Raw genomic sequence first — 26,990 nt, 5'->3', positions numbered from 1 at the left:
GAAATGACTATTATAGATTCGTATTTTAATAAATTTATATGAAGTAATGTTCAGTAAAAAAAGTGATAGATGGCAAAATGGTAATTTGATAAATCTAAAATGTAAAAAATTAAAAACAAGAGAAGAAAAACTCGAGCTCGAGCTCAAATAGCTCGAACTTGACAAAGCTTGCAGTTTCTCAAGTTCAAATTTAATTTTCATTATATCGAGTCAAATTCGAGCTCAAATTTATATACTCATTCAAGCTCAAGTAACACTAATAGTGATTGAGTTTGACCTCGGGTATGGTGCTACTCGAGTTTGACTCGATTCGATAGCACCTTTAGTCTCTACAAAATTTTAAGACCCAAATTTTTTTGCAACTATCAAACTCTATCAAAGCATTTATGGGAAATACCCTGCCAATAGCCTCTTGGGCTGTTGGTACTTGGTAGGGGGTGAGAGGTCAAGGATTCAACGCTTGCCTTCCACCTTGCCACTTAAATTGTGGCTTCCTCCGACAGGAAAAGTCCGTCGGCTCCTCCTCTTTTTAGATTAGACTAGAGTATGTTATACAAATGTTATCGTTGCGACAAAAAAAAAATTATGAAAAATACCCCACTCAACAATCAGTGACCAATTCTCCTGAACCTTTGGCACATATCTCAATGAGGCTCTAATATACCAGATGGTATCAATAATTTGACCTACTATAGCTATAGCAGATACATTTTCATTTTGCATTGCAATAGCACCCGATTTTCTAGCTTTTCAGATGAAGTACGCAGAGATAACTAGAGCAAGCCTTCAAAATTTATCAATAAAGGGATGTAGACATCTAATGACCACAAACCCAGGGCAATTCCGTTGACCATAGCAAGGGAACTCTAAAACCTGAAACCATTTTTAGAAATTTCTGCCAAACTCCAGATGAAATAAGACATTCAAAAAAGATATGATTCATTGATTCTCCTGCACCACTGCATAATACACATTCAGAGTTACCACTTAAACTTCCCTACTTCCTCATTCTATCCTTGGCCTATAATCTGTTCTTGTATAACAACCACACAGAATAAATGAGAATCTTGGAATGGACCCCTTATCCCATACAAGTTTATGCCAAGAGACTTCTTGTGAATTGGCTCTAAGGACCTTTAAAGCAGACTGTACACTGTATATGCCACATCTACTTAGGAGTTGAAACAGCCTTGTTTGGCACTTGAGTTTTTTACAAAGTTTGTCTGCTATAAGTTTTTTAAAAACTTTAACTACAATGATCTCAAAAAACTTTTTAAAAATTTTAAACTATATACTTCAAAATATTCAAAAATTTACATACTTCAAATTTTTTAAAAAAAACTTTTACAGTAAATTACAATAAAATTTTAGACAAATACAAAAAAAACTCACTTGCTGAATAGGTCCGTAGTATCCTCCTCATTTGGTATAGGGACAAGCTTATAGGGAGTAAGTTGTTTCAATCTTCATACGTTAGCATTAGATTTCCTCCCACATGGCCATCTCCATTCGGCAACTTGCATACACTTAGTAACAAAATCATTCCTAATTAAGCCAAATCCTGACAATAGAGACTCAGCAAAATTCTGGTATAATGGCCCTATAGGATGCCATTGATCATACCAGAAAAATGTTCCATAACCATTACCTATCACTTGCTTGATATATGAGATTGAGGTTTAGGCCTCAGTTTAAGTATTTTCCTCTAGGTCTAAGAACAGTCAAATGGTATTTTATCAAGTTAAGCTCAAATAGTTTGAATATTTTATGGATAATGTCAAATTTTATGTTTATTCATTAAAACTTGACTCAAATTTGAAATTTTATTAGATGACAAATTTTATTGAGCCAATTTGATTTAGAATAATTTGGTTTATGGAGCAAGTGGGCAATCCTATATAGCTGCAATAAATCAAAGTTAACTGTGCCTAGTTTCGGAGCCGAATTTCATAATTTTGGGCACTTTTAGGGTACTTTTTTTTTAATTAATGACTCTAGGGTTTGTCTTCTTATTAATGATGTTAGGATTTTTTAAAGGTATTTTATACCTTGAAATTGTAAGGTTTACTACAAAAGTTTAATTATCTTCTTATTTTGGTTGCTTTTATGGTCACTTCATCCAATTCAAATTAATCCATTGTTAGATTGCTTTGATAAAACCATACTCCAGTCCTGGGTGTTGGAACAATTCCGTTTTGGTTGTAAAATTTCCTCCAAAGAAAGGCAAACAATTCCTTTTCAATTTTCTCGCATATTTTAATCTAACTTGTGTGTAACTGTTTGACAAAAAAATCACCATGTTTGTGTGAGTGAGGCCCCTGAGACTGTGGGATGGTTTTCATCCTACATGGATTGTGTGTGAGGTAGTGCCCTTAGACTTAAGGTCCACAGGAGCACCTTCCTATCACCAATTGGCTGGATGGGTGTTTCTTGTGGGTCCCCCTTAGGTTCAACCCTCGGAGTGTTTCGCCTAATCTTAATCTAACTTGTGTGTAACTATTTGACAAAAATTTTTTTTTTCTGGCATATTTAAAATCTAAAATGACTACAATGCTTTAAAATGAAAAAGAAACACTTTAGGGACGAAGTTGATATTTTATAAAACTCGTAAAATTCATTCACTTATGAATTCAGCTGTTTCCCACTCTTACACGTATTAAAGCCCATTTTCTTTCCAAATAGCCCAGAAAATGGTCTCCAAATAGGTCCATTAAGCCCACTAAAGTTTCAATCAAGACCAGTCGAAGCCCTAATCGTAAATTCAAACGACGATCGTTTCAATTAGGGCTATTGGAAAATCCCTAAATCTTTGAGAAATCCCCAAAAATTTCCATCACGTTATTGGCTTAATTTTCGAAATTCTTGTCTAAAATGGGCAAAAGAGAGAAGAAGTTGAAGACTACAAATCTAAGAAATCGATCAGAAGAAGACGAAGAAGGAACGACGCCGCCCCAAACTATAATTCTCGACAGCGATGACGATGAGGATACTGAAGCCAACGAGGATCTCAGCTTGAAAATTGTTGAGAAAGCAATGTCACGTAAGTGTAATAAATCTGATTCCGACGCCGTTGCCGGAGACGTCATCGTTTTGGACGACGATGAGGTAGTTATGAATTTTAAGGATGATATGAGTAAGAAAAAGGAGAAAAAGAGGAAGAAGAGTAAGAAGGTTGAAGCTAAAATTGATTCTGTAAGTACTTTATTTGAATGTAGTTGATTAAAATTTTGATTTTTTTCTTATAGTTTAGTTTTTTTTCAGATTATGAAGTATTTATCTTTGTTTTGGGTTTTGTTAGTTGATTATGCTTGTTGAAAGCCAATTGATTATTAAAGCTTATTTTATTATGTTTTTGTACAACCACGGCAGGTATCAAGTGAAAAAGATGCTACTTTCGAGAATTTTTGCAGCGATTTGTTTCTGGTAATTGAACTTGTTGGGCATGTCGTACTCAGTTTCTTTTGGAAACTATGGCAGGAAAAAATGAGTTTTCTGTAAAAAATACTCGCATAATAGGGTAATTGTGTGTAAATGTGGTTCTGCGTGAGCCATCTGGTGTTGCAAAGTGAAAGCGAATGCTTAGGTAGCTGACCTAGTCAATACATTTTCATCTTCTTCCTTGGGGAAAATTGGTTTTTTTCCTGGAATACTGGTTGAGACGGTGTTTTTTTTTTTTTGGGATTATCAAAAGAGTTTTCATGTGGAATTGGATTAGTCCTGCCTAGCATTAGTAGTTTTATTTGACTGATGATTAAATTTGGTTTTCATTTGTAGGTATATTGTACTCTTTTTGTTGCCAAAAATTGTAATATTGATTGAGGACTTGTGGCTTGCTTGACTGCTAAATGATTATTTGATTGCTTTAGGTTGATGATGTGAAGGAAGAAGAGAAGGGAGAGAGTGTAAAAGCTGCAGAGCTTGGGGATAAAGCTGTTAAAACAAATCCTGTTGAGGTCTCAGATAATGCTGTGCTGCGAAAGCTTCTTGTGAGTTGAAGTGATATTTTGTAGTCGCATTCTGTTTTCAAGGCTGTTTGGCGTGTCTCTTTATCATACCTTATTATGATCTCAGCGGGGCCCTAGATATTTTGACCCTCCAGATAGCAGTTGGGGTACATGCTATAATTGCGGTGAAGAAGGTCATACGACTGTCAACTGTACCTCAGCTAAGCGCAGGAAGCCTTGCTTTGTTTGTGGAAGTCTAGAACATAATGCTAAGCAATGCTCAAAGGTGCGAGATGAATAGATGTTTTAATATATGTTGAATTTTTTTTTTATTTTGTTTCTGGACTCTTCACCCCTTAGGGTGTGCATCAAGCCAAAAATTTTTATTTCTTTCCGGAATGCAGAGAAATAAACAAGTTTTAAAATTATCCTTTGCTCCTTTAATTGATAAATCTCATCTTTCTTGCATGAAAATGATGTTACTTTCTAAGCAGTACTGCTTTGGCTTTTGAGACCCTGGAGTAACAATTTTGATGAAAACCTGATATGTCTGATTGGCTATTGATGAGAAGCCCCTTTAATAGTAGCCAGAGGTAGCCTAATAGGGTTTTGATGTTGTTTTGAAGTTGCTAAAGATCTTTTTATGTACTTGAAGACACTTTCAACACCCAAAGCTGAATGATCCTGCATGGCTAGGTCCGGACCTCTTCTCCTTGACATGTTTGAAGTTTTGAAGATTTATTACATATCAGAAGTCGAAGAAATAAGACTTTAGATCCACTTTGAGATTTCTACTCAGTATGCACCAGTGCAGTCTGGCCTACCTTAATAGTTTCTCCCAGCATCCTTCTTTGAATCTTGTTGGGGTTTACCACCTATGAATGTTGAAGAAGGTTATTATCAGAATATACCTACAATCATTAATATTCCAGTGAAAAAGAAGCTAATAGTCTGATGAGTTACTGACCAAGGGGTGTAGTTAGTGGGTGTGCAAACATATATCTGTTCAGTAGTCTACATAATGTCTTAATGTGGTCATGCAGCAAAGCAAGTGATGAGATAGCAAAATTTTTATTTGTGAAAGAAAATATTAAATCTCCAGACACGAGTCATTTGACTCAATTCTCTGAGTTGTGTACAGTGTCTAAGCATCTGTGTAGGAGAAAATTTTGGATTTCATAATGAGAATGTTCCTTGAGTTGTACCAAAGATCTATACCTGGTTTCATGTTTCCCACCACAGTTGACGTCGATATTAGTGATTAATCGATTATTATTAATATTATTGTTGTTATTATTATTATTATTATTATTTTGCCTTTTTACAGATACTTTATGTCTTTTGGATGTACTGTTGTGTTGGATTGCCCCTACTTTGTTGGCTATTGGATTACTTAGATCTCGTTTATTTCTTGTAGAACCTTTTTGATAAATGACAATTCTGTATGATACTCACCTATTATCTGCTCGTGCTGATAAACTTTGCTGTTACATGTTCCTCCTCACGATTTCCCTTTGTCCTTTTTCTGGTTTCATTTCTGAGATAGTAGAAAACACCAAGTGGGAAGGTTTATTCCCAGATTAAAAAATATTAAGAGTTTTGAGCATGTAATAAATGTAATCATTTAGTAAAGATTTTGCCATGATATCTTCAACAGGGGCAAGATTGTTTTATCTGCAAAAAGGGAGGTCATCGTGCAAAAGATTGTCCAGAAAAGAGCAGCGGGGCATCTGAAAACTATAAGATGTGTTTAAAATGTGGTAATTCTGGCCACGATTTGTTTTCATGCTGGAACAGTTATTGCCCTGATGACCTAAAGGTACTCTTGGCCACTTTCCTGATGTATATAATTCTACTTGTGATCCAACCACATGCATCATGAAATTTTGTTGTCCTTCTCATGTATGCAAAAATTTGGATTTATTACTTCTCTCTTGATTTTATGATTTCAAAGTATTTGCTCTGGCCTTTTACGTCTATAGCTTTTGTTGTTTGTTTCAGGAAATTCAGTGTTACGTTTGTGGGAGTTTTGGCCATCTTTGCTGTGTAAATTATACTGACGCCAGTCCGAGAGAAATTTCTTGTTACAGATGTGGTCTTTCTGGTCATACTGGTTTGGTGAGTTCAGGTTACCTGCAAATTCCAGGCTATGATTTGAATAAAAAATTTGTTGAAGTTAATCGAGCTTTAAATTCATAAAATTCCTGTCTGAAAAATGTGATGATTAGCTAGACAGATAAATTGGCCATTTACTTTCTGATCATCATGTTGTGTTTTGGTGCTATGTTCTTTCCAGTTTGTATTTTACTATTTGTATGGGTGATATTATTACTGTTTACAATGTTGCCTTTAGGTATCTTTTCTTTTACGTAATTATGCAGAATGACCTCAAGTTGCATAATGCACTTAGGGGATGCTTGGTTTGGAGACTAAAATTGGATTTGCGTTTGGTTTCATACCTATAATATCAGTATGGGTTTTTAACAAGGGTATCATTCAAATGACCCATGCTTGGTGAAAATTTTTAAGAAATGAGTATTAGATTAAAGTTTTGCCTTTAAAATTTTTTGAACGAAGAAAACCATTACAAACATCACAGATAAACAAAACAATTTTCACAAACAACAGCAAGCTTCAAATGGATTTTGTTGACATCTTGACGCCTCTTTATGACATTCAAGTTGAAACAACCATCAATGGTTGAGGAGGGACTGGTGGCAACAAATTTAGGGGATAAGCTACAAGTAGCAGTGGGGTTAGGGGGGAATGGTAAAGAAAAAGATTGGCAATGAGTGGAGAGGAGAAAGAAGATGGATGATTAACAGTGAAAAGGAGCGGACACAAAGACAGTGTGAGCTGGCAGTGGCAGCGAAAATTGTTAAGACCAACTGAGATTGGGGATATGGGCTTGTGAGAGGAGAGTGAGTAGCAGTAGATGCGAAAGGAGAGGACAGTGGTCACCGAAGGGGTTGGGGGCTAGCAACCTAGTGTAGGATTGAGGGTGTGGATTGCAGCCGGTTAAGGGATGAAGAGGTAGTGACTGGCCAGAATATGAAGAAGAAAGAGTTCACAAAATTTTACTTGTAAATTTTTTTTTTCAGATTTTGGAATCAAATATGGGATTCATCAAAACCCCCAATCTAGTTGGGTATTGAGAGTGGCTGACTTTTTATAATTCATTTCAGGGTTTCAAAACCCATACCCATTAGTCAAGCAACAATTATGGGATTCAATCCAATTATGGGTTCCTATACCCTCTAACCAAGCACCCACTTAGTTCACCACATTCTCTACTTGGTAGACAGATAAATTGGCTGTTTGCTTTCCGATTATCATGTTATGTTATGTGTTTTTTTTTTCCTGAGTTTGTATTTGTTTCTTTGGGTGATGTTATTACTGTTTATGATGTTGCCTTTAGGTATCTTTTGTCTTGGGTAATTATGCAGAATGGGCTCAAGTTGTATAATGCACTTAGTTCACCACATTCTTGGTTTTCCCTGGGTGGCCTTTCAAAGTTCTATTTTTTTAAAAGTGAAAAAACTGTTTTGCTATTAATCTTGTTCCTAGTGTTTGCCAATTTTGAGTTGATTGTCAACGTCTTTTGTAGGATTTCTTAAGCATCAACGACAGTTCTTTTTTAATTTCTACATTTGTTTGGAAAGAATTGTCATTAATAAAATCTGACTACTTTTTTATTCTAATTCTATATCAGTCTAACCTTTTTAATTTCATCTTAAACTGTTATTAAGTTCAGAACTCTTTTTTATAGTCTCTTTGCATCAATGCAGGCTTGCACAGGTTCACAGGGAGAGACAAGTGGCTCAGCACCACGTAGATCATGCTACCGATGTGGTGAAGAAGGACATTTTGCACGTGAATGCACTAGCTCATCCAAGGTTTGTTAGAAGCTTCTGCTCATCCTTTATACTGTTATTATCTTCTCATGGGACATTGGGCACCTACCTGCCTTTTACCCCTTGGTTTTGTTGGCTATGCCTACCGTGGTAATATCAATATCAGTTCAAGCTTCATGTACTGGATAAACTTTTCCTGCTTTCTTGTGCCCATGTTCTATTATTCGTAGATGCCAGTATTTATGAAATTTTGTACTTTCTACAGGGTGGCAAAAGGAATCGTGAGTTATCAACCCCCAAGCAAAGAATTTCCAAGGAACGTAGGAGTCGTATTGAGGTTAGATCTGCTCCTAATGATATTGGCAAGGCACGTGAAAAGAAGAAATCTAAACGTGATCACGGAGTCATGTCGGCTTCTAAATCAAAACCAAAGCATGGTTGGATCACTGAAGATCCTGGAGACTTTCTTGGTAGTAAACCCAAAGTAGCTGGTTGGAAATCTCCTGCAACCCCCAAGTATAAGAGAATTAATGTTTCTAATCATTATGCTGCTAGTAATGCATCAACTTCTTATTCTTCTGCAAAAGCTTATAGGTTGAACTATAGAAATTCAGCTTCGCCTGGGTCAGCAAACTTTTATCAGCCCAGATTTTTGGCGTCACGGTTTGACAATAGCAGTAGCGGTGGGATGAGAAGAAATTATGATAGGTAGGAGAATACCTTTATGAGCTGTGCTCTATGTTAAAGTCACGTACTTTGTTGGATGACTCCCTGGCTATTGAACCGGGCTGCTGAATCCTTTGATAATGTTTATGAGCAACATATACCTTTGGCTTTTCGGTCTGGAGTCTGGTTAGGGCAGGATAGGTGGATTGCTGAAGTTTGTAATTGTCTGGGGTTGATCAATCATCAAGAATTACTGGGATAGTAAAAATGGTGGAGAAGTGAAAGCTGAGCTGCAGCACCGTAATCGCAGATGATGTTATTGGCAAATTACTAAGATACCGCAGATTATGTCATTGGCAGTTCGTAAGATACTTGAGAGAACATTATTGGCTGTTCGTAAGATTAGCCCTTTCTTCTTCGAGTTCTAATGTTTTGCCTTTCAGACGTAAATATCCTCTGAACGTATAATTCCATGAAATCTTAATCATGAGCATTTTGATGCTTTTCTCCTGTAGCCATTCTGTTGTACTAGGTTCTTGTAACTTTGATATTTTAACCCCTTTTTGGCTTATTCATGAATCTTCTTTTTACTCACTTCCTGCTCAAGCTGGATCAATACTTTGACTTATAGTACATCTATTTTTTGGTGATTAGTCTTCTCTTTTAATCCTCTGCAGCTGGAAGTAGCATCATGAAAATCCATCATGTATATGGTAAAAGCACCAGCAGACCCACACATCTACCAATTGCATGTTCGAAAAATTTCACCTTCTAACAATTAAACCTCTGAGGCAATTAGAATTATGCCCACTTATTCTAGGTGTTGATAGGGGGACTAATGTTCTATCCATGATCCTGACTCCCCCTTTTGTATTCTTAAGATTCTTCAATTAGTGTATCAATTTTCATGAAAACAAATGTAATCAAAAGAACATGGTGAAGCTTGATGAAGTTAGAGATTACAGCATAAAAACTTTGACCATGTGAAAATCTTAACTTATTTTGAGTTGCATATGGTTTTATGTCAGAATGAGTTTAAGAGGTGCGCTTTAGAGGACAAACATGAACGGACAATCAACTTCGTTTCTAATTTTTCAGTCCATACGATAAAGAAAAGCCTTTTATTCATCCATAGATATTTTTTATTTTTGATAAATATTCATCAATAGATTTAGGGTTCAATGAGCAGATTATAATACGGCTGGACTTCGTAATGCCTAGAAATTACAAGATTTTGCATCGTTTGGATTGCCATTTTTCAAAGAAAAATATTTACAGTTCTCGTGAACATATTTTTCAATTATCTTTTTCACCTTATATATATCAGATCTCTATAGTGCATTTTTCTATATAGAACTCTCAAAAATAGCAATTTAAATGGAAAAGTCAATATAGAAATCTTTATCTTGTATTTCATCATTTCAAATTAGCTAAGTAGTTAAAAAATCAATTATGAACCTTTTTCACATAGCAAAGTAACACTAAAATGCCATAATGGCCAACAATGGCAATGAGTAGGATCCTAATCCAATAACTTGAGAAAGCAACAAATTCATTTGAACCGATCTATGGGTAGTTTTTGCTTCGTCTTGTCACCATTTTGGCCTCTATTACTATTAAAATTTTCAGCAGGGCAGATTAAAAAATTTTCATAGCAGGCCAGCTTAAATGATGCATTTGGATAATAAAGTAGTGATAATTCCATCAGAGGTGTTCTTTCCTTGAGCTTCATTATTGTCCTTTTCTTGGTTTCTGAAATCACTTTAAAGCCCAATTTTGGTTTGCAATGAATCAATTCAAGTTCCCTGTTCCAAAATTCATTGTCTAGGAACCTCCTGCACAAAAGGAAAAGGAGAGCACCCAAAAAAAAAATGTAAAAGGAGAAGCCTAAAAAAAAGATGGAGAAGCCTCAATTTTTGGCAAACAAAATTCACTTTGTAATACATTTTCTCCCTATCAAATTTCCAAATTTCTGATCTTCCAATCCTAGTTTTTTATACATCTATGCACGTGTATATAAAAGAAATTTACAATATTAATTTCACGATTTTTTTTTATCTTTTTCGAAACAATCTCTGTTATAAAAATAAAATCATGCCAAAACGCACAAAATAATCTAATACATCAAATTAACAAAAACAAAACAATAAAAAAAGAATAGAAAACAACTCCCAATTTCCCCATCCTCATCTCCAATAATCAAAACAAATTATAAAGAACCTATTAGCTTCTCCATCAAGTTGCCATTTCACTTGTGACCTCTGTCAAGTCTCAAGTCTCTCAACCTAAATCCAAGGTACAAAACTACAAACCTTCCTTCTGTTCTGCCTTCTCAATTCCCAAATCCCAAATCCCAAATCCCAATCTATACTTTTTATTTTCTCATTAACTCAAATATTGTCCTCCTTCATCACCCCACCTTTTCCAAATCATGCTACTTATCACCCATTATTTCACTTGTCCTTTTGACTCCTAATTTTGCCTTCCAAAGAAACCATTTGGTAACCACGGCCAAATCCAACCAACCGCACCTCCTCACAGCATAGCATAACATAGCAAGGTACCAGTTAGCGAACTTTCCTCCTAAAAAACCAAAAGGTCCCCATTTTTTCCCTTCCCATCTCATCATATATTCATATCCCCCATCTGATTTCAAAATTCTCCCCCCTCTTCCACCACCTCCTCCTCCTCCTCTTCCTCCTCCTTTCTCCTGATCCTGCATTTACTTTCCTTTTTTCACCAATCCAACTTCCAAAACCCTAATTTTCTCTCTCTCCTGAATCCCTACTTTTTCTTCCTCTCTCTCTCTCCCTGCATGAACTTCTCATCTCCTCTTCTGGTCATCTTGGTTGATTTCAATGACTCCTTTTTTACCCCTCTTAGGCACGCAGAAACACACTAAAAACACAGTTGAATTTCGACTACTGAAGCTTAGCCCAATAGCCCTTGCTTAAAAAACACTTCTTTTCCTAAAAGGGTTTGTCCAAAATCACTTCTTGGCACCAAGGAACTCAACTTTTCTTGCTTTTTTTCCCGCATTTATTTTTCCGGGTTCTATTCTTTACCCCCAGATTTTGATGGGCTCTTGACGTTTATGGAAATGACTTGACTACTGTTTCAGTGCTGTCAGCTTACCTGCATTGTGAGGAGTGGACTGAAGTTGAGAATTTTGTGATTACAATGTCGGATGACATGCTTATGCAATTTTCCTCCAACTCTTCCAATCAATCCGATCAATCTTTGCCCACTAAAATTGCGAAGCTCGAGGCGCGAATGGTGGGCAAAGCATCCTCTGCAACTGCAGCCGTCGCACATTCACAGCAGGCAGCCTCGTGGTCTGTTGCCACCAAATTCCCCGAGCCTCCTGAGAGCTTGCCTAATGAGCATCTGTCTAGTGATTCGGATGACAACGATGTGAGTGTTTAGGTTTTCTTTGTCTTTTTCTTTTTTGGATTTTTCTTGTTTAATGGATCACATAATATAGGCATAATGTGGTAATTCTAGGCTGTGAAAATGGGACGTTGATGTTTGTTTTGGGAAATTTATGTATTTGGAATTCTGAAATTATTTGCTGTTGTAAACCTGTTTGCAGAAACTCAAGATAATTCCCATACAATGGTTGAAATTTAATGCATACAGCTCTGACTATTGTGTTGCAGCTATTAGTTATATTGGGGAAAGGGAAAGAATTGCAGAAGCTACGGTTCTGGAAATGCGACCTGTTACATCGGCTGTCCTGTTTTCTGGGAGCTATTAGTTTGATAATGATCTTGCTGATGTACCTTTGATTTGGTTATCAAGTCATACAATGGGTTTATTTGGATTTGTCAATTTTTCCAAGCATTTTTTGCATCATAAACACGCTTTCAATCACCTTTTTATCTTTCCAATCAAATCACAAAAAGTGCTCAAGTATGATTCAAAAAAATTTCCAAATGATCTTCTAGCCATGCAACCCATTACTTTCTTAATCCATTTTTTTTCTTAATCTTGATATTGCCCATTTTCACTTGTTTCTGTCTGGATCACTAACGGATTCAACTTCAGATTCTATTACATTTTTGTGACTTTGTTCTTTCAATTGATGTGCAGAGGATGGATTAAATGCTTATGTTGTAGCGAAGAACTTTTTACATGAGATTCTTAAATGTTGTACTTTCCTGAACAATAAGGTTTTCATTTGTCTTTTTAGTCCTGTGTCTTTTTAGAGTTTCCCACTTTGGTTTTGAAAACATTGACTGATAGTTGAAGTCATATTCTGTTTGACTGTAGTTTGTTTCATATTCTGCCTCTGCTGGATATTGTGAGGTAGTTTATTGGGTGAATGGCTATTACAATTACAACAAGGAGCAAATCTTAATTACATTGATGATTTGCTTTGCAAAGTTGCAATAAAGAATATTGCACCTCAAACATATGTGTCTGTTTAAACATTTCTTTTGCTGCCATGGTTGTGGTACAGTTGGCATGCGCAATTTATTTCTTTTGATAGAATGTTGTAAAATAAGCACTGGAGTTGATTGATAAGTAGAAAACCAAAAGCTACATGGATGGCAGCTTTAGAAATGGCCCCCTTGACCACTGTTAAGCAGTACAAGAGTGTTTTAGTGCACTGCATGCATTTATTATCTGGGAATGAGGTTCCTCAGGTTGTTCCACTAGATCTTTTACTTTAGGAAAAAGATGAAAACCGATACAATGAGATAGGACATGCCATTATAGGGATGGAAGTAGTGAAAATAAGCAAACGTCTTTTCGTCCTGATAGTCCATGTGTTGATTCATTTCGTTGAATAATATCAACAAGTGCTGTTGGTGATTCATCTGTTGCACAAATTTCAAGGACCATAATATATTTTTGTTTACGGTTTGATATTTTCCTGCATGATTTTTCATAATTTTCTAATGATTGTCCAAAATAAACTGAATGGAACTGTGGAAGCCTCAGATAAATTGGGAGTTGACATAAGTTGGAATCTAGTTGGTGATGTTATTCCATTAATTCATCAAGAAATTTTAAAAATATTTAAAGAAGGATGATCCACTTGCAGCAGGTTTAACAATAATTGACTTACACAACTAGCAAGCTTCTCATCCTATATAGGGTAAGAAATTTATGGAACTGCTATCACATGGTTCGTGAAGTTTATAGAGCATACTATGTGTTTCAAACAGCATATTAAAGAAAATCACTTTTTGAATCTACTTAATGCGCCGTTTAATTCAAAAATTTGTATAATGAAAATTCTATTGATCTGGATAATAGATTTGTTGAATTAAGTATCTATATATAATAATAGAGCTGCTAAGTGTAGATTTCCTTTTATCTCTTGTAAATTGGTTCACTATCTTGTTCGAAGCTTTTGAGTTGAAGAATTAAAAAGAATGCAAAGCACGTGTTTCGTCAATGGTTGTCTTTAAAACTTCAGTAACTTTATCCTTGTCCAAGTTGCATTGCATTTTTCATCTGACTGTGGGAAGGAAAGGTCGTCTCATGTGAGGTTTCATTTCAATTTATTTGGTGCTTGGTACTTTCAGTTATTTTTCATGAGCGGATAAATTTCTGTGCGAAGGATAAAGCTAGAAGAGGTGGGAGAGAAAAAATGTTGGGGAACTGAGCACGTTGTACAAGTTTTTCATTTTATCTGTTCTTTTATCTATTGTCACCCTTTGCATCCAGTGTTGTACAATTATGTCTTTCAACAGCTAGCATACTAATACTTGTAAATTGATTAAAGGAAGTGGCTAACACTTACACAATGAAACATTGATAAAAAGGTCCTTGTGGTTCAGTGCACTTCTAGAGGGAAATAATAAAAAAAAACTGGATTTTGCTCAAATATTTGGTTTTCAATTGAGTGCTTCTCTTTGTTATAAGGAATGTTTAATGTGTTACACTTCCAATTTCTTGCTAAGCCAGTGAAGCATGATTCGAATGATTTCAACCAATTTTTAGACGGTCTCAATGCTATCAATTTTCAATAAATGTGCAACATTAATTCTTACGGCTTCAGAATGATATGAAATGTATCAGTACAGGAATTAAGTCCTTGCTCTTTTTAAAAGGATAGTGGATTTTGCATTAAGATTGTCTTTCTTTTATTGCATGTACCATCCAACAATTATTTAAATAAGATAAGTTAGATGAAGCAAAAGAATTGTGGAAGGTTGTCATTAAAATCCTTAGTTGATAATCATATCTCACATTCCGCTGGTGGAAATGTTCTTTTCTCCTGCTTCCTCCATTTTTATTTGCATATTTGTAACTATTAAGAGTCAAAAGGAAGCCTCTTTTTCATGTAACAATCTACCTATTTTTGTTGGTTCGGCCACTGAACATTTACTGTCGATGTAATGATTGCATGCGTGTAGTGCATTGTACGTCGCATATAGGTTGCATTCTTTTGCCTTGCCACAAATAAATGACATGAACATGCAGAAAGAATATGTATGCATTAGTGGGCGATGCCTATCTCGGTGATACTTTCCTTACATATTCCTTTAAATTTACATGTTCATTTTTAAATCTTTGGCTTGTAAACTTTCTCGCTGAGCTGTTTCTAGTTTTTGGGCCTTTTGGCAATTTTAGTCTGATTTTCACACACTGTTGCTGGATGTTCTTGTTCCTTTATTAAGTTTTTGCACTCCACAAATTTTGAAATGGTTTTAATATGAAACCTTGATTCTCCTCAGCCAAAAGCTTCATCAGCTGATTTGGATGAATTTGTGGTGGTAAATGAGAGCATGATTTAGTAGGCTGGCTAAATCACTAACTCTAATAGAAGATACTCCAATCCAGCGAACAAGTATTGTCAGTATGCTACCTCACCAAATTCTGTGCATGATTTCAGCCGGCAACAAGCTCTTTGGCTTTTGGCTTTAGTAGAGGCTCTAAATGGAAATGCTGTTAGATAGTTAGATACACTTTTAATTCATTAAAAAGAAAAAGATAGTCACTTGAGCCTAATTCACTTTTTCTTTTAAAAGTTGTGTGAACCCGTTCACATGCATTATGGTTTGTTCTTTATGTTGAAACAAGTATCCTTTCCATTACGTGGTGAATAATTATCGCTTCAACATTTCCTTAGCGTGCATTGGTATTTCATTGCCGTGGTCCTGTTGCACCTTTCGTGAAGGCTTTTGAATGTCCATAACATGATGAGTTTCTTTCTGCCAGAATGGAGGGGAATTTCTGATTCAAGCTAACACTCAGAAGCGGCGTAAATTGGACGAGGATAACAGTGGCATGGTTTTTGAACATGTTGAGGTATGCCTTATTATGGCTACTGCATTTTGGATTGTTCAATTGATTAATATACTGAATGTTCATAGTAATCCCTGGTTCCTAGTATGGTTTGGTCCTTTAAAACTTATTTCTTCCGTTATAATATCATTTATCTGGTTGTTCCTTCTTTGGGAACTTTAATAGCTACTAATTTTCAGATTTTTATTTCCCCAAATTAACATATATGCAAATAGGGACATACATCTCAGTCTGTGGCTGAGCCAAGACAGAAGGTTGTTGAGACCGTGGACACAAATAAGGTGGCTTCAGACACAAATAGGAAAAAACAAAGCCGTGGCAGGGGATATTCTGCCTCGGCTAGAGGGCGTGGTTCACGAGGTAATGATCAAACCAAAATTCAAACGGTTTCTCCACCAAATGGACAGCTTGAAAAGGTAAGCCTTCTTTAACATGACTATATCTCTAAGATAATTATTGCTTTCCGCTTCTAATTCTTAACTCTGTTCAAATAACCAAATTATAATGTATGGTTACCTTGTCACGTGCAACTATCTCTATACCAATGTCCTTTGCTTTGTACTTTACCTGATTTCCTTGTCCTAGAAAGTGTTGCAGATATATAAGAAAAAGTGGCTTACTGGTCAACAAAATTGAATGCAAAGATTTAAATCACCATATATCTAAAGTGTAATTACTTGAAAGATATTGTGGTACAGTTGGCACATGCTTCACTGAGGCTCTATTTAAATTGTCTTGGAAACCTAAAATCTTGTGCCAGAAAAAAAAATGATCGAAGAGAATTTCTGCGTTGGCTGTTTGACTGTTTCATCTAATGGTAAAGTTACTCATCATAGTCTTGATACTTTCCAAACTTTTGTTAATACTCTTTAAATTTTTTGCTTGCTACGGATTTGGAACTTTAAGATTTAGATGTCTTGGTTGACCGTCACAATGGTCATATTTCTGTGTTATGTAAACCTGATTTGTAGAAATTATTTAATGAAATTTCTTTATTTATTGGGAGTGAAAAATTGAGAACCATTTGATCCATGTCCGGTATCTTGCCTAACTTTTGCATATAGTTTGCATTGTCAATTAGTCTAGTTTGAACTAGATAATAGTCGGTCTTTTTTTCCCCCCTGAATAAGCTGTAGCAGTATATTAATTTGCTAAAAATGGTTTTTGGGTATTCAAATTGGGATTTTAGGTTATATCTCATTGTCGTTGTGAGTAATTACTGGGAATGTATGTAGCTGTTTTTTCATTGTTCTACTGGATCACTACAAGTAGTTCAGAAATCAGTTTTGTATTGACTGCCCGTGTTCTAGAATCTAGTGTAGCAGAAAAGGATGTTCCAACCTAAAAATATCATTACTACGTTGTAAAATACCCTACAGATCAACCAGTTTGTATTTCTCCTTTGTTCTGACATAATTTCTGTAATTTTGGAAGTGTAGAGATCTAGAGATGATAGGTGTTGCTTACAAATCAATCAAAATCAGGCCAAATCACTTCTATTGGATTGAATTGGTTGGCCTTTATTTGTTTGTTGTTTTCTTTTAAATTAATCTTGTTAAACTCTTGTGTGCCTAATTCTTATTGCAGGATGGGTGGCCCAAAGAGCAACTTCGACGTGACGATTTAAGTTTATTGGAGGTAGAAGTTTTCTGCGACAGCTGTATTCTTTGTCTTTTTATTAGTATGTAACTAAGATACAGTTTCTAATGAAAAATGTTGTGTGATTCTCTTGCAATTTTTTAGTCTTTGAATCTCCTAATAAAGTGTTATAGTTTTTTTTCACAACTTTAAATGTCAAAATCATGTACACCTAAATATATTTAGGAGGAGAACACAACATTACGCGAGAAGGTTGGAAATTTGGAGGAGGCATTACGGAAATCTCAACATTTAACTCAAGAGCTAGAGAAGGTATGATTCTCTTTCAGATCACTGCCACCTGCATTAGCATGAAAATTTACTGTTTCTTCTGCAATGTAGAATTCACTTTTCTATGTTATGATTTCAACAGGAGTTGAAGGATATCAAGGATATTGAGCAGCAGATGAAGCCAAAGGTACGCCATTCTGATCCTTTGCACTTACTTTGATTTGTTTACTTTTGTAATGACAAGCTTTTTGCAAAGGTGAACATGTTATCCGTCAAGTATCCAAAACATACTCTGGCATACAGGCTATTTTTATCTCCAAAAAGACAATTTAATTGATTCCAGTCTCTGATTTTTAAAGATCTAAAAGCTGATTGAAGCATCTAGTTCTTTCATTTCGTCTACCCTCTCTATTTTGATTCAAGTGATGATGTGATTGTGTCATTTGTCGTTTAGCAAGTGATCAATCAATGAAAAAGTGTACTTGATGCCAGCAGATGGTCCTTTACCTGGTTATCGCAATAACATTAATGATACATTCATAATCTTCTTGAGTAAGAATGCCATGTATAGTACAAAAAGTCAAAAGTAAGAATGCCTATGCTTATATATGTCCAACAACTGTTTAGGATAAAAGCTCCAAAATTTAGTTTTCAATATATCAAATATTATTTCTCTCTAAATCTCCTTTCCCCTACTGTTTGCTCACTGAGCGTGCATTAGGGTATAATGACCAAAAGCCATACAGTTAAGAATATTTACCTGGAATTTAGGTCATGATTTTATTTGTAACATACCTGAATGTAGTAACCGGTCAAATATGATCACCGATTATAGTGGGTCCTTAGAAGCATTAGGGGTGACTTATCTGCAGGTTCAGTCATTTTTGAAACTGGAGAATGTACATTCTTTCATCTAGAACTTTGCCTATGAGGTGTTTGATATAGTATCACTTACTTTTGACTTTTTTGCTAAGATGTTTCCAATGTTGTTAAACAATTATTTCCTGCTTATATTACGGATATATCATAATTCTGGAGTTCAGCTGAATAACTGTATGGCAAGGTGTTGGTGCAATTTTTATCTAATGCTGTTATTCCTTGTTTTTTTGGTATAGATGGAGAGTTCTCTTTTTAAGAAAAAAAATGTTAATATAGACGTCATCGTGTTTCTTGGTTCAGTGTTTCAGCTACTAATTATGTTTTTCTTTCTGGTTGCAGAGATTAAAAACATTATCTGATTTGTTGATATCTGTTTCAAAAGCTGAGAGACAAGAAGCAAGGATGAAAGTACGCCAGGATTCTTTGAGACTTGGCAATGTTGGAGTAATCAGGTAGCTTACTGTTGACTTCCCTTCTGTTGAACCAGTTAGCTTATTGGGTTATGATGAGAGGTTAGAATTTTTTCATGGCCCACTTTCCATCTTTTATTTTTGGGCCCAAGCATGAAGTATAGCAGAATAATACTCAAGGAGCAAGACCTGCATCTCCTATGTTTGGACACAGTCGAAATGTACACTAGCCTTATTCCTGCTGAAATCTTGGAACATAATTACCAAACCAAGCACAATTTCACAAAGTAGAAGGCTTGGAAATATCACAACATGAAGCATACGATAAATGCTTGATAGGCATGTATGTATATACATGGAAACTACCGGTATGTACGCTTTGAGTAGCTCTATTATTGAATGTTTTCCAAGTTTAGGAACAGGTGTTATATGCTGGCCCTTTTAAACATATATTTATGGGTGGTTGGTATGGGGTGGCAGTATTTGAGCCTTAGGGAAGTGGGAGTGGTCTTGGCTGTCTGTTTCCCTACACTTCTTTCTGTGGTGTTGAAGGAGTAATGAGGGGCAACTGGCAGTACGTTTTTTGTTGTATACTTGCACAATTATATTGAAATGGTGGGTTGCACGAGGTGCTCACGAGTTTAATGGTTCCTATCATCTGTGAAAGAACCCTAGCTGAGTACCAGTGGTGTTACTTGGGATGCTTGGAGTGGGTGGTTCTTATGATATTGTTGGAGTTCCATCTTGTATTGATGAAAGCTGCAAGGCTATTAGCTGCTGCTGGTGCTATGGGTGATGACGAAAGTATACCAGCCTTTGACAGAAACAAAGATGACTGAAATTGTGATACCTGCCTTTGATAAAATTGATGGGCTAACCTGATTAATGAAAGCTTCTTTTCTCCTGTTATCGCTTGTATTATATAGAAAACAAAATCTTTTTTGGGCTCTAAAACAAGGGCTTGGTTGCAATATCTTGGCTGGCTTAACCAAAGTCTTTTTAACAGATCATGTTCTCTTATTTGGTTGTTGCACATTTACTTGTTTTTGTGTCTGATAAATTTCTTCTCAACAAATCCTTTCTAAGATGTATATTTATTTCAGTTCTTTGCAAAGTAGCAGTTTGTTTACTGTTGAGGATTTTTTTCTCACTTTTAATGTTTTCCGCCCCTAAATTGCAGAGCTGGAACTCTCATTTCTGAGACATGGGAGGATGGGCCAGCATTGAAGGATCTCAATGTCCAGCTTGTATGCTTCTCTCTGCTTACATGGAGTAGTCTGATTTTTTTCTTTCGTCTTTTAAAAATAAATTGGCTCATTTCTACGAATTATTTGGGCTCACAAAATTTTTGTTTGAATTTGTAAAAAGAATCCAGTAAAGATCAGTTTTTACTTTTCCACTTGCTCTTATTTGGAAAAGCCAAAAATGATGTTGATTACTTCTGAAATTTACTGTTGCGGGAGTTGTTGACATTATCTGCAGATTTGACATTGTTGTATGTCCTCTTCTATGTTGTTGGCCTAATGTGTGGGGGTGATCTCGAAACCTGTTCTACATGAAAATGATGAGCATTACTTGCTTCAATACAGTACTTTTTATTGCTATGTAGTAGTTCTGCTCCTGTTATTAATCTAGTTTTGAATTTGATTGGTCTTGTATAATATCTGTAGTTCTGTAGTGTTATTCCTACTTGCAGTATTCTGGTTCATGATACTTTGTGAACTTCTGTCTGCAAACTTTTCTGTGGCATCTGATTGTAGGGTTCAAATAGTTGATTGACCTTAGGACTTCTAAGTCTTTCATGGTGTGGTCTGATTACTTATCTGATGGTTTCTTTTGGCAAGTTAACATGTTTATTATAGGAAAACAATCTTTCCTGTACCTCTGATGCATGAAGTGCTTGTGCATGGTACCAGATACTGTGTTAGTTGCAATTGTTCTCCTTTTGTTGAGTATTTTGTCCTTGTCATGTCAGTTTGTGGTTTCACGTAACATAACATTAAGATACAGTAGCTCAAAAAAAAAAAAAAGAGATTTAGTAACTGGTGCAAACATGTTATTTTCCAGAGAAACTTATTGGAGATGAAAGAAGCAATTGAACGGCAGAGGAAATCACTGAAGAAAAAGCAGCCAGGTAAAAGAGTTTTATATGTGTATATTCTTTTTCAAACTAATATATGCTGATAAATTTCACTACAATGACACTTTTCTGAGTCCTCAGCAAATAGCAGTTCCTGGGGTATAGGGTAATGTTGAAAGGTAATAAAGATAGGAGAATGCACAATTAACTACTTCAAAGTGTGGTTGATTCATGAGTGCACAAGGCTTTGAGTAGTATTTTAGATTGTTCCGTTGGGAGTCTGAAGAATGCAATGATTTCTGTTTTTATGGTTAGTAATTATTTAGTCGATTCTAAAAGATATGTATTTGATGACTAAAGCGTATATTAAACTCGATCCCAATATATGCTTGACAGTGGATGGTCAACTAACCATTTGCAATTTGAACATCCTTTTCCACATGTTTTTCTGCCATTTTCGTTTTGATATTTGGATAATTGTTTAACTAGTTTAAGAATGTGTTATCTAACTTTCTTGGGGGTGTAACAACATTCCTCTATGCAATGATACTGAAGAGTGAAGATATGTAACTAATTAATAATAGTCCACAGGCAACTATTAGTTCTGCAAATTGTATACATGAGTACAGTTCTTGCTTTTCATGAAGTGTCTGTGTTATTCTTATTGATGTGATACTGGTTGACGAATGGCACTAACAAATAATGATTATTGCAGATAAAGTTGATGGAACTGATTCAGAAGCTGGAGTCCAGGAAGATGATTCTCTCATTCAAGATGAAATCTATAAATCTCGTTTAGCTTGCATCAAACGTGTATGTCTGTTTCTTATTCTTTTATTGGACAAGATTTTTGTGAATATTGTCACTTTTAGTATCAAATTTCCTACAGGAGGAAGAAACAATTATGCGTGAAAGAGATCGCTATGAGTTGGATAAAGCAAGGCTTATAAGGGAAATGAAACGAATAAGAGATGAGGATGGCTCTCGCTTCAACAATTTTCAGATTTTGAACCACCGCTATGCCCTCTTAAACCTTCTTGGCAAAGGAGGATTTAGTGAGGTCTATAAGGTAAAATACTAGGATTCCTATACTCTGTTGCTTTAGAGGCTTCAATGTGTATGAGTTGCGAAGGAAATCTCCATCCATCCATATAAAGTGTTACCAATTTCCTTTCTAACTTTGAATATTTTGAAAATGGATATTCTGAGTGATTTGAATCAACATTGATGGCAGGCTTTTGACTTAGTTGAGCATAGATATGTTGCATGTAAGCTTCATGGTTTGAATGCTCAGTGGAGTGAAGAGAAGAAGCAAAGTTATGTACGACATGCTATCAGGGAGTACAATATTCATAAAAGCTTGGTACATAATCACATTGTGCGTCTGTGGGACATTTTTGAGATAGACCAAAACACATTCTGCACTGTCTTGGAATACTGCAGTGGTATGGTTGCTCTCGCAGTTGCATTTCACGAAACACAAATTGGAAATGTAGATGAATTATTATTTTTTATCTTGGAATGAGGATCACAAGTATTTTTAGTCACTTGTTTCAATATGTTTTGCCCATTCAGGCAAGGATCTTGATGCAGTCCTCAAAGCAACGCCTGTTTTGCCAGAAAGAGAAGCGAGAATCATAATTGTTCAGATATTTCGAGGCCTTGTTTACCTGAATAAAAGAGCACAAAAGATTATACATTATGATCTGAAGCCAGGAAATGTTCTATTTGATGAATTTGGCACTGCTAAAGTGACTGATTTTGGTCTTAGCAAAATAGTGGAGGATGATGTTGGGTCCCAGGGGATGGAGCTTACCTCCCAGGGAGCTGGGACATATTGGTGAGTCGTGCAACAAATTAGCTCTTCTGACTTGTCCATTTCTGGCATGTTCTCGTGGAAGAATGCCTTCTGCAATGATGATATAGTTTAATAGAGTTGTCTCTTAAGCTCTGTTTTTTTTTCTTTTTCAGCTCATGCCGCATTCATTAAATTTGCCTTTGGATCCATTGGCTTATATTTTTGTGGCTAATGCAGTTTCATTATTTGGCTGGTAGCTAGATATTAGCAGCCTTACGGTGATTTATGTTTTTATTATTCGAAATGATGTCCTGAATGCATAGTTCTATACTGAATTTCAGGTATCTACCTCCCGAATGCTTTGAGCTTAACAAGACACCCCTTATATCCTCAAAGGTTTGGTGAATGTTATATTTTATCTTTGATTATGTTTAACTAGTTGGAAAGCTGTAATGGCCTGGATATGTACCTGCATTTTCTGCCTTGTCTAAGGCTGCTATGCTTGTCTTTGCATTGGCCCTTGAAGCATCTTTTCGGCAACCTTTTAATGAGGCCATTATATTTTCTACTGATGTTCAATTGTGTGTTCTCGATCTGATAGATACTTGTGATTCTGTTCGAGAATACAGGTGGATGTTTGGTCAGCTGGGATTCTTCTGTACCAAATGCTATTTGGCAAACGGCCTTTTGGTCATGACCAAACCCAAGAACGAATTTTACGCGAAGATACCATCATTAAAGCCCGCAAGGTGGATTTTCCTTCAAGGCCAGCTGTGTCGAACGAGGCAAAGGCAGGTTCACTAATCATTTGTGTGTAAACTTCTTTGCTAATGTTTCTTGGGGTGATAATCTTCGACATCCTTATGTAGGGTAAATTCTCTAAGAGAGTCTGCGTAGGAGAGACTATATCATTGTTAATATGGCCACCACCACCACCACCACCACCATCACTATCACCATCACCAGCACTAATTGCTAGTGTTTATTACCACAATTTGATAACAGCAAAAGTGGGGTGTGAAATCGATCATCTTTCTTATACTTCACAATTTGATGTGTTTTCACTTGTGTAAATCTTATTTGACAAAAGTTTCAACAATTATCTCTTCAATTGATCTGTAATGGATAAGCATGCCAATCATGTGGATGCTACTGAGTTTATTCATGATATCCTCTTGTTTGTTTCATAATGGTTATTGTTTCCAACATAGTGGAGTCAATTTTTATGTGGTATTGAAGTGCTTCAAAATTTATTTCAGTATATGGGTTTTGACTCGTCAATGTCTATCCTTTCTGTTAGCGGAAGTATTCTGTATGAAATTCAATCGAGGTTGTCCATTTACAAACATGTCAATCTATTCCCCCAGCCCCAACCCCCACTTGTCTCTGGCAATTCTCCAAGCCAGATGTGCTGCAAATTTGAAAATCTCATTTGTATCAATGTTTTATAGCAGTTTCTGAGACAGATTAACATCTGGCTGACTGGCTCAGACACAATGTTCATGCTTCCTTTGACTCATATTGCAAGTCATAATATGGAAATGATTGATGAAGGAACAAAACGAGATAGACAAACTTGCTAGGTATGTCAAAAATGAAGAAACTATGATGATGATTTATTAAATAAAACTGGCATTGCTGATTCTCAGGAAAATTGATAACAATACTGTGGATGGATTTCTAAATTATTTGCTTGGCAAAGGAGCAAAATTTGTACCTTTAGGATGTTTCCTTGTTTAGCTTGGATTCTTGATTACAATGTTTATTTTAGTTTTTGGATTTTCTGCGATGAATGTTGTTACATGTGTTTAAAGGACATTTGCTGCCAAAAAACTGAAGAATACTTGTATATAAACTGCGCTAAATTTTTCTTTCATTGCTTTTGTTCTGTATGCTGAAGCAGTTACTCCTTTTATGTTTTGCAGGATTTTATTCGTCGTTGTCTTACATATAATCAGGCAGAGAGGCCAGATGTTTTAAGCATTGCTCAGGATCCATATTTGACATACACAAAGAAAAATCATAACAGTACATAGTGCCAACTCATGTTATAGAGAAAGCATTCCCTAATTTTGAGGTGAGGAAATAATCCCTCAATTCTACAGGAAATTTGTATAGTTGTAAAGGTTTTGTAATTATTGTCCCTGTTGTTCTTCCCTTGAGTTGGGGTTTCATTTCCTCTTTCCCTTAGCCCTTTAAAGGATTCATAGACCTTTCTGGTATGTCGTTACTAGTGAACATCTTTTTTGTCTTGGTCAAGGGATGGAGATTGAGGAAGAAAGGAAAGGAAATATAGTTTTTGGATGCTCTGGTTTCTTGACTAATTGTTTGGCTTTTCAACTTGTATTTCGTGGATTTTAAATCCATAAAGCTAGGGCTGCAAACGAATTTACTCGAACTTCTCAGCTGTTATACTCAGATTCCAATTTGAATTTTTCGACTTGATTCGAATTTTTGGACTCAAACGAAAGCTCAATTCGAATCCTAAACGAGTTTAAAATTTAAGGTTGAGTTTGATTCAATTTAGTATTCACTAGGCTTGAGCCCAATTCGGAGCTTAGAATTTTATTTAATTTTTTAATAATAAAATAGTAAATGCATAATTTTATAAAATATATTAAGAAACATAAAAATTTTAAAAATTATTTGAGTTTTATTGAACCTTAATCAATTGAATATGTACGAGTTGAATATTCAACTCGAATTTTATTCGATACTCTAATCAAATCTTATTTATTATTCAAACTTGAATCAAGAGTTGAATTGTTTGTTGGGGACCAGATTCAAAATTAAGCTAAGTTACAAGAGAACTTAAAATTAAGGCCATTTTACCTGCGCCTCAAGCTTTTTAGCCAAGGCATAAACAAGAGTATTAGCAGTAAGAGACTCTAAGAGCCCCTTAATATGCAGATTCTCTTCTCCATGTCATGTTTTAGGGCATCCCATGTTCTACCCATGACCAGTTGACCCCAAGTTAAATGTCATATGAAACTGATAATATTCTCCCATGCAGTTTATGGAATTTAACAGAAAACTCATTAATTATGCATTTATGTATAGAGTATACAAAGATCATGAACTATTCTATGTTGTTTTGAACATTTGATTTTATGATCATCGAGTCTTTTGTGTTATTTTCATAATATCTTTGCCCACATTTCACATTTTTCAAAGGAAGAATAGTTTTGATAGTTTCACCCTTGTTTGTTATTGTGAACAATGAACACTTTGCACTTGTAAAGATTGTTGAAAAAATTTTGGACTGCCTTCAATTGCTCATGCAATTAATATAAGTGGACTACCAAAATAATAATGCATGCATTTTTCTCTTTAAAATATTTTTCAAGAACTCACATCATTTTTAGGACTTGATAAAATTTTGTTGCATGATACCTGCAATAATTTCATAAGACATCATTTTAATAATATGTACATAAGATACCATTCTAATTACGTGCATTTGGGCACTCGAGTATAATCTTAAGAAATTAAGCGAACGATGAGTAAAACTTAGAGAACTTACTAAACCAAATTAGTCATAAAAATGCCTAATTATCAATTCAAGTTCATATAGTGATTTCGGGTTCAATTTTTAAAAACATTATATGAAAACTGAACAAAAGTTCGGATTTACATGAAAATTGGCAATACATGTGACATAAACGAAGTCCCAATTTTAACTTTATTATTTTTTCCTGCTTGTTGTGTGACTTAATATCTAGAATTCAATCTGGGAATAGATTTTGTATTCGATTCAATTCGTTTACAATCTAATTATTTATATCATGATGCAATCCTTCTTCAATTCAAATTCAATGGCCTGAGCCGGTAATATCCACTGTCCAAAAGGGCTTCAACGAAACAGGTTCTGTTTTTGATGCATGAGCCCTTGTGCTACCTTTCACACCAAAGTTGTGCCATTTCCATAAAAAAAAAAAAACCCAAGTTTTCACTATTTGGGTCGTAATAGTAATAACCATGGCCATAAGTTCAGGTTCAAATTGGAATCAAATCGGAATTGAATCAGCAATTTGTTAAAATAGAATTATAACTAATTTGGAAAATTGAAATCGGGGTTGAACTATGGTTGAAGGTTTTGGTTGAGGTTCACCGAAAGTTCAGCAGTATTACGCTAGTTTTAAAATGTTGAGTCAAAAGAAAAATAAAGCGCAAGTTAGTGAGAAAATTGAGATATTTTTCTCTTTTTCTTTTTTCAAGTTTGATAGA

The 26,990-nt window shown here is 35.4% G+C and overlaps 2 protein-coding genes across 10 annotated transcripts; both read left to right on the top strand.

Moving 5' to 3' along the window:
- Positions 1–2,677: 2,677 nt before the first annotated feature.
- LOC113704673 (uncharacterized) lies at positions 2,678–9,058 on the top strand. 4 transcript variants are annotated; one of them, XM_027226558.2, is made up of 8 exons: positions 2,678–3,192; positions 3,370–3,423; positions 3,882–3,986; positions 4,072–4,230; positions 5,602–5,763; positions 5,946–6,062; positions 7,733–7,840; positions 8,064–9,058. In XM_027226558.2, exons 1-8 carry the CDS (start codon positions 2,872–2,874, stop codon positions 8,508–8,510), a joined length of 1,473 nt encoding a protein of 490 aa, XP_027082359.1. In that variant the 5' UTR covers positions 2,678–2,871; the 3' UTR covers positions 8,511–9,058. The 4 variants fall into 4 exon arrangements, with proteins under 4 accessions (XP_027082359.1, XP_027082356.1, XP_027082369.1 ...); XM_027226555.2 differs by having other exon boundaries at positions 3,867–3,986; XM_027226568.2 differs by lacking the exon at positions 3,370–3,423.
- Positions 9,059–10,661: 1,603 nt separating this feature from the next.
- On the top strand, positions 10,662–25,087 carry LOC113704697 (serine/threonine-protein kinase TOUSLED-like). 6 transcript variants are annotated; one of them, XM_072056569.1, is made up of 18 exons: positions 10,662–10,760; positions 11,586–11,878; positions 15,641–15,730; positions 15,943–16,143; positions 17,315–17,365; positions 17,552–17,638; positions 17,739–17,783; positions 18,815–18,927; positions 20,066–20,132; positions 20,953–21,019; positions 21,681–21,778; positions 21,855–22,034; positions 22,200–22,410; positions 22,541–22,805; positions 23,105–23,159; positions 23,393–23,554; positions 24,218–24,346; positions 24,689–25,087. In XM_072056569.1, exons 2-17 carry the CDS (start codon positions 11,645–11,647, stop codon positions 24,344–24,346), a joined length of 2,055 nt encoding a protein of 684 aa, XP_071912670.1. In that variant the 5' UTR covers positions 10,662–10,760; positions 11,586–11,644; the 3' UTR covers positions 24,689–25,087. The 6 variants fall into 6 exon arrangements, with proteins under 6 accessions (XP_071912670.1, XP_027082375.1, XP_071912691.1 ...); XM_027226574.2 differs by lacking the exon at positions 10,662–10,760 and adding an exon at positions 10,798–11,024; XM_072056590.1 differs by lacking the exon at positions 10,662–10,760 and adding an exon at positions 10,798–11,062.
- Positions 25,088–26,990: the final 1,903 nt, after the last annotated feature.

Source organism: Coffea arabica, chromosome 1e (assembly GCF_036785885.1).
Source record: "Coffea arabica cultivar ET-39 chromosome 1e, Coffea Arabica ET-39 HiFi, whole genome shotgun sequence".
In the NCBI taxonomy this organism is placed as follows: Eukaryota; Viridiplantae; Streptophyta; class Magnoliopsida; order Gentianales; family Rubiaceae; genus Coffea; species Coffea arabica.
Note: the sequence above shows the minus strand (reverse complement) of the source record. Positions and strands in the feature narration are given on the sequence as shown.

Bases quoted from the DNA above. Each gene is read 5' to 3' on its own strand.
- LOC113704673 (XM_027226555.2), top strand. From the start codon at position 2,872: ATGGGCAAAAGAGAGAAGAAGTTGAAGACTACAAATCTAAGAAATCGA. The intron at 3,987-4,071 runs GTGAGTTGAAGT...TTATGATCTCAG, and splicing joins CTGTGCTGCGAAAGCTTCTT to CGGGGCCCTAGATATTTTGA. The intron at 6,063-7,732 runs GTGAGTTCAGGT...GCATCAATGCAG, and splicing joins TTTCTGGTCATACTGGTTTG to GCTTGCACAGGTTCACAGGG.
- LOC113704697 (XM_072056569.1), top strand. From the start codon at position 11,645: ATGTCGGATGACATGCTTATGCAATTTTCCTCCAACTCTTCCAATCAA. The intron at 20,133-20,952 runs GTATGCTTCTCT...GTTATTTTCCAG, and splicing joins AGGATCTCAATGTCCAGCTT to AGAAACTTATTGGAGATGAA. The intron at 22,806-23,104 runs GTGAGTCGTGCA...ACTGAATTTCAG, and splicing joins CAGGGAGCTGGGACATATTG to GTATCTACCTCCCGAATGCT.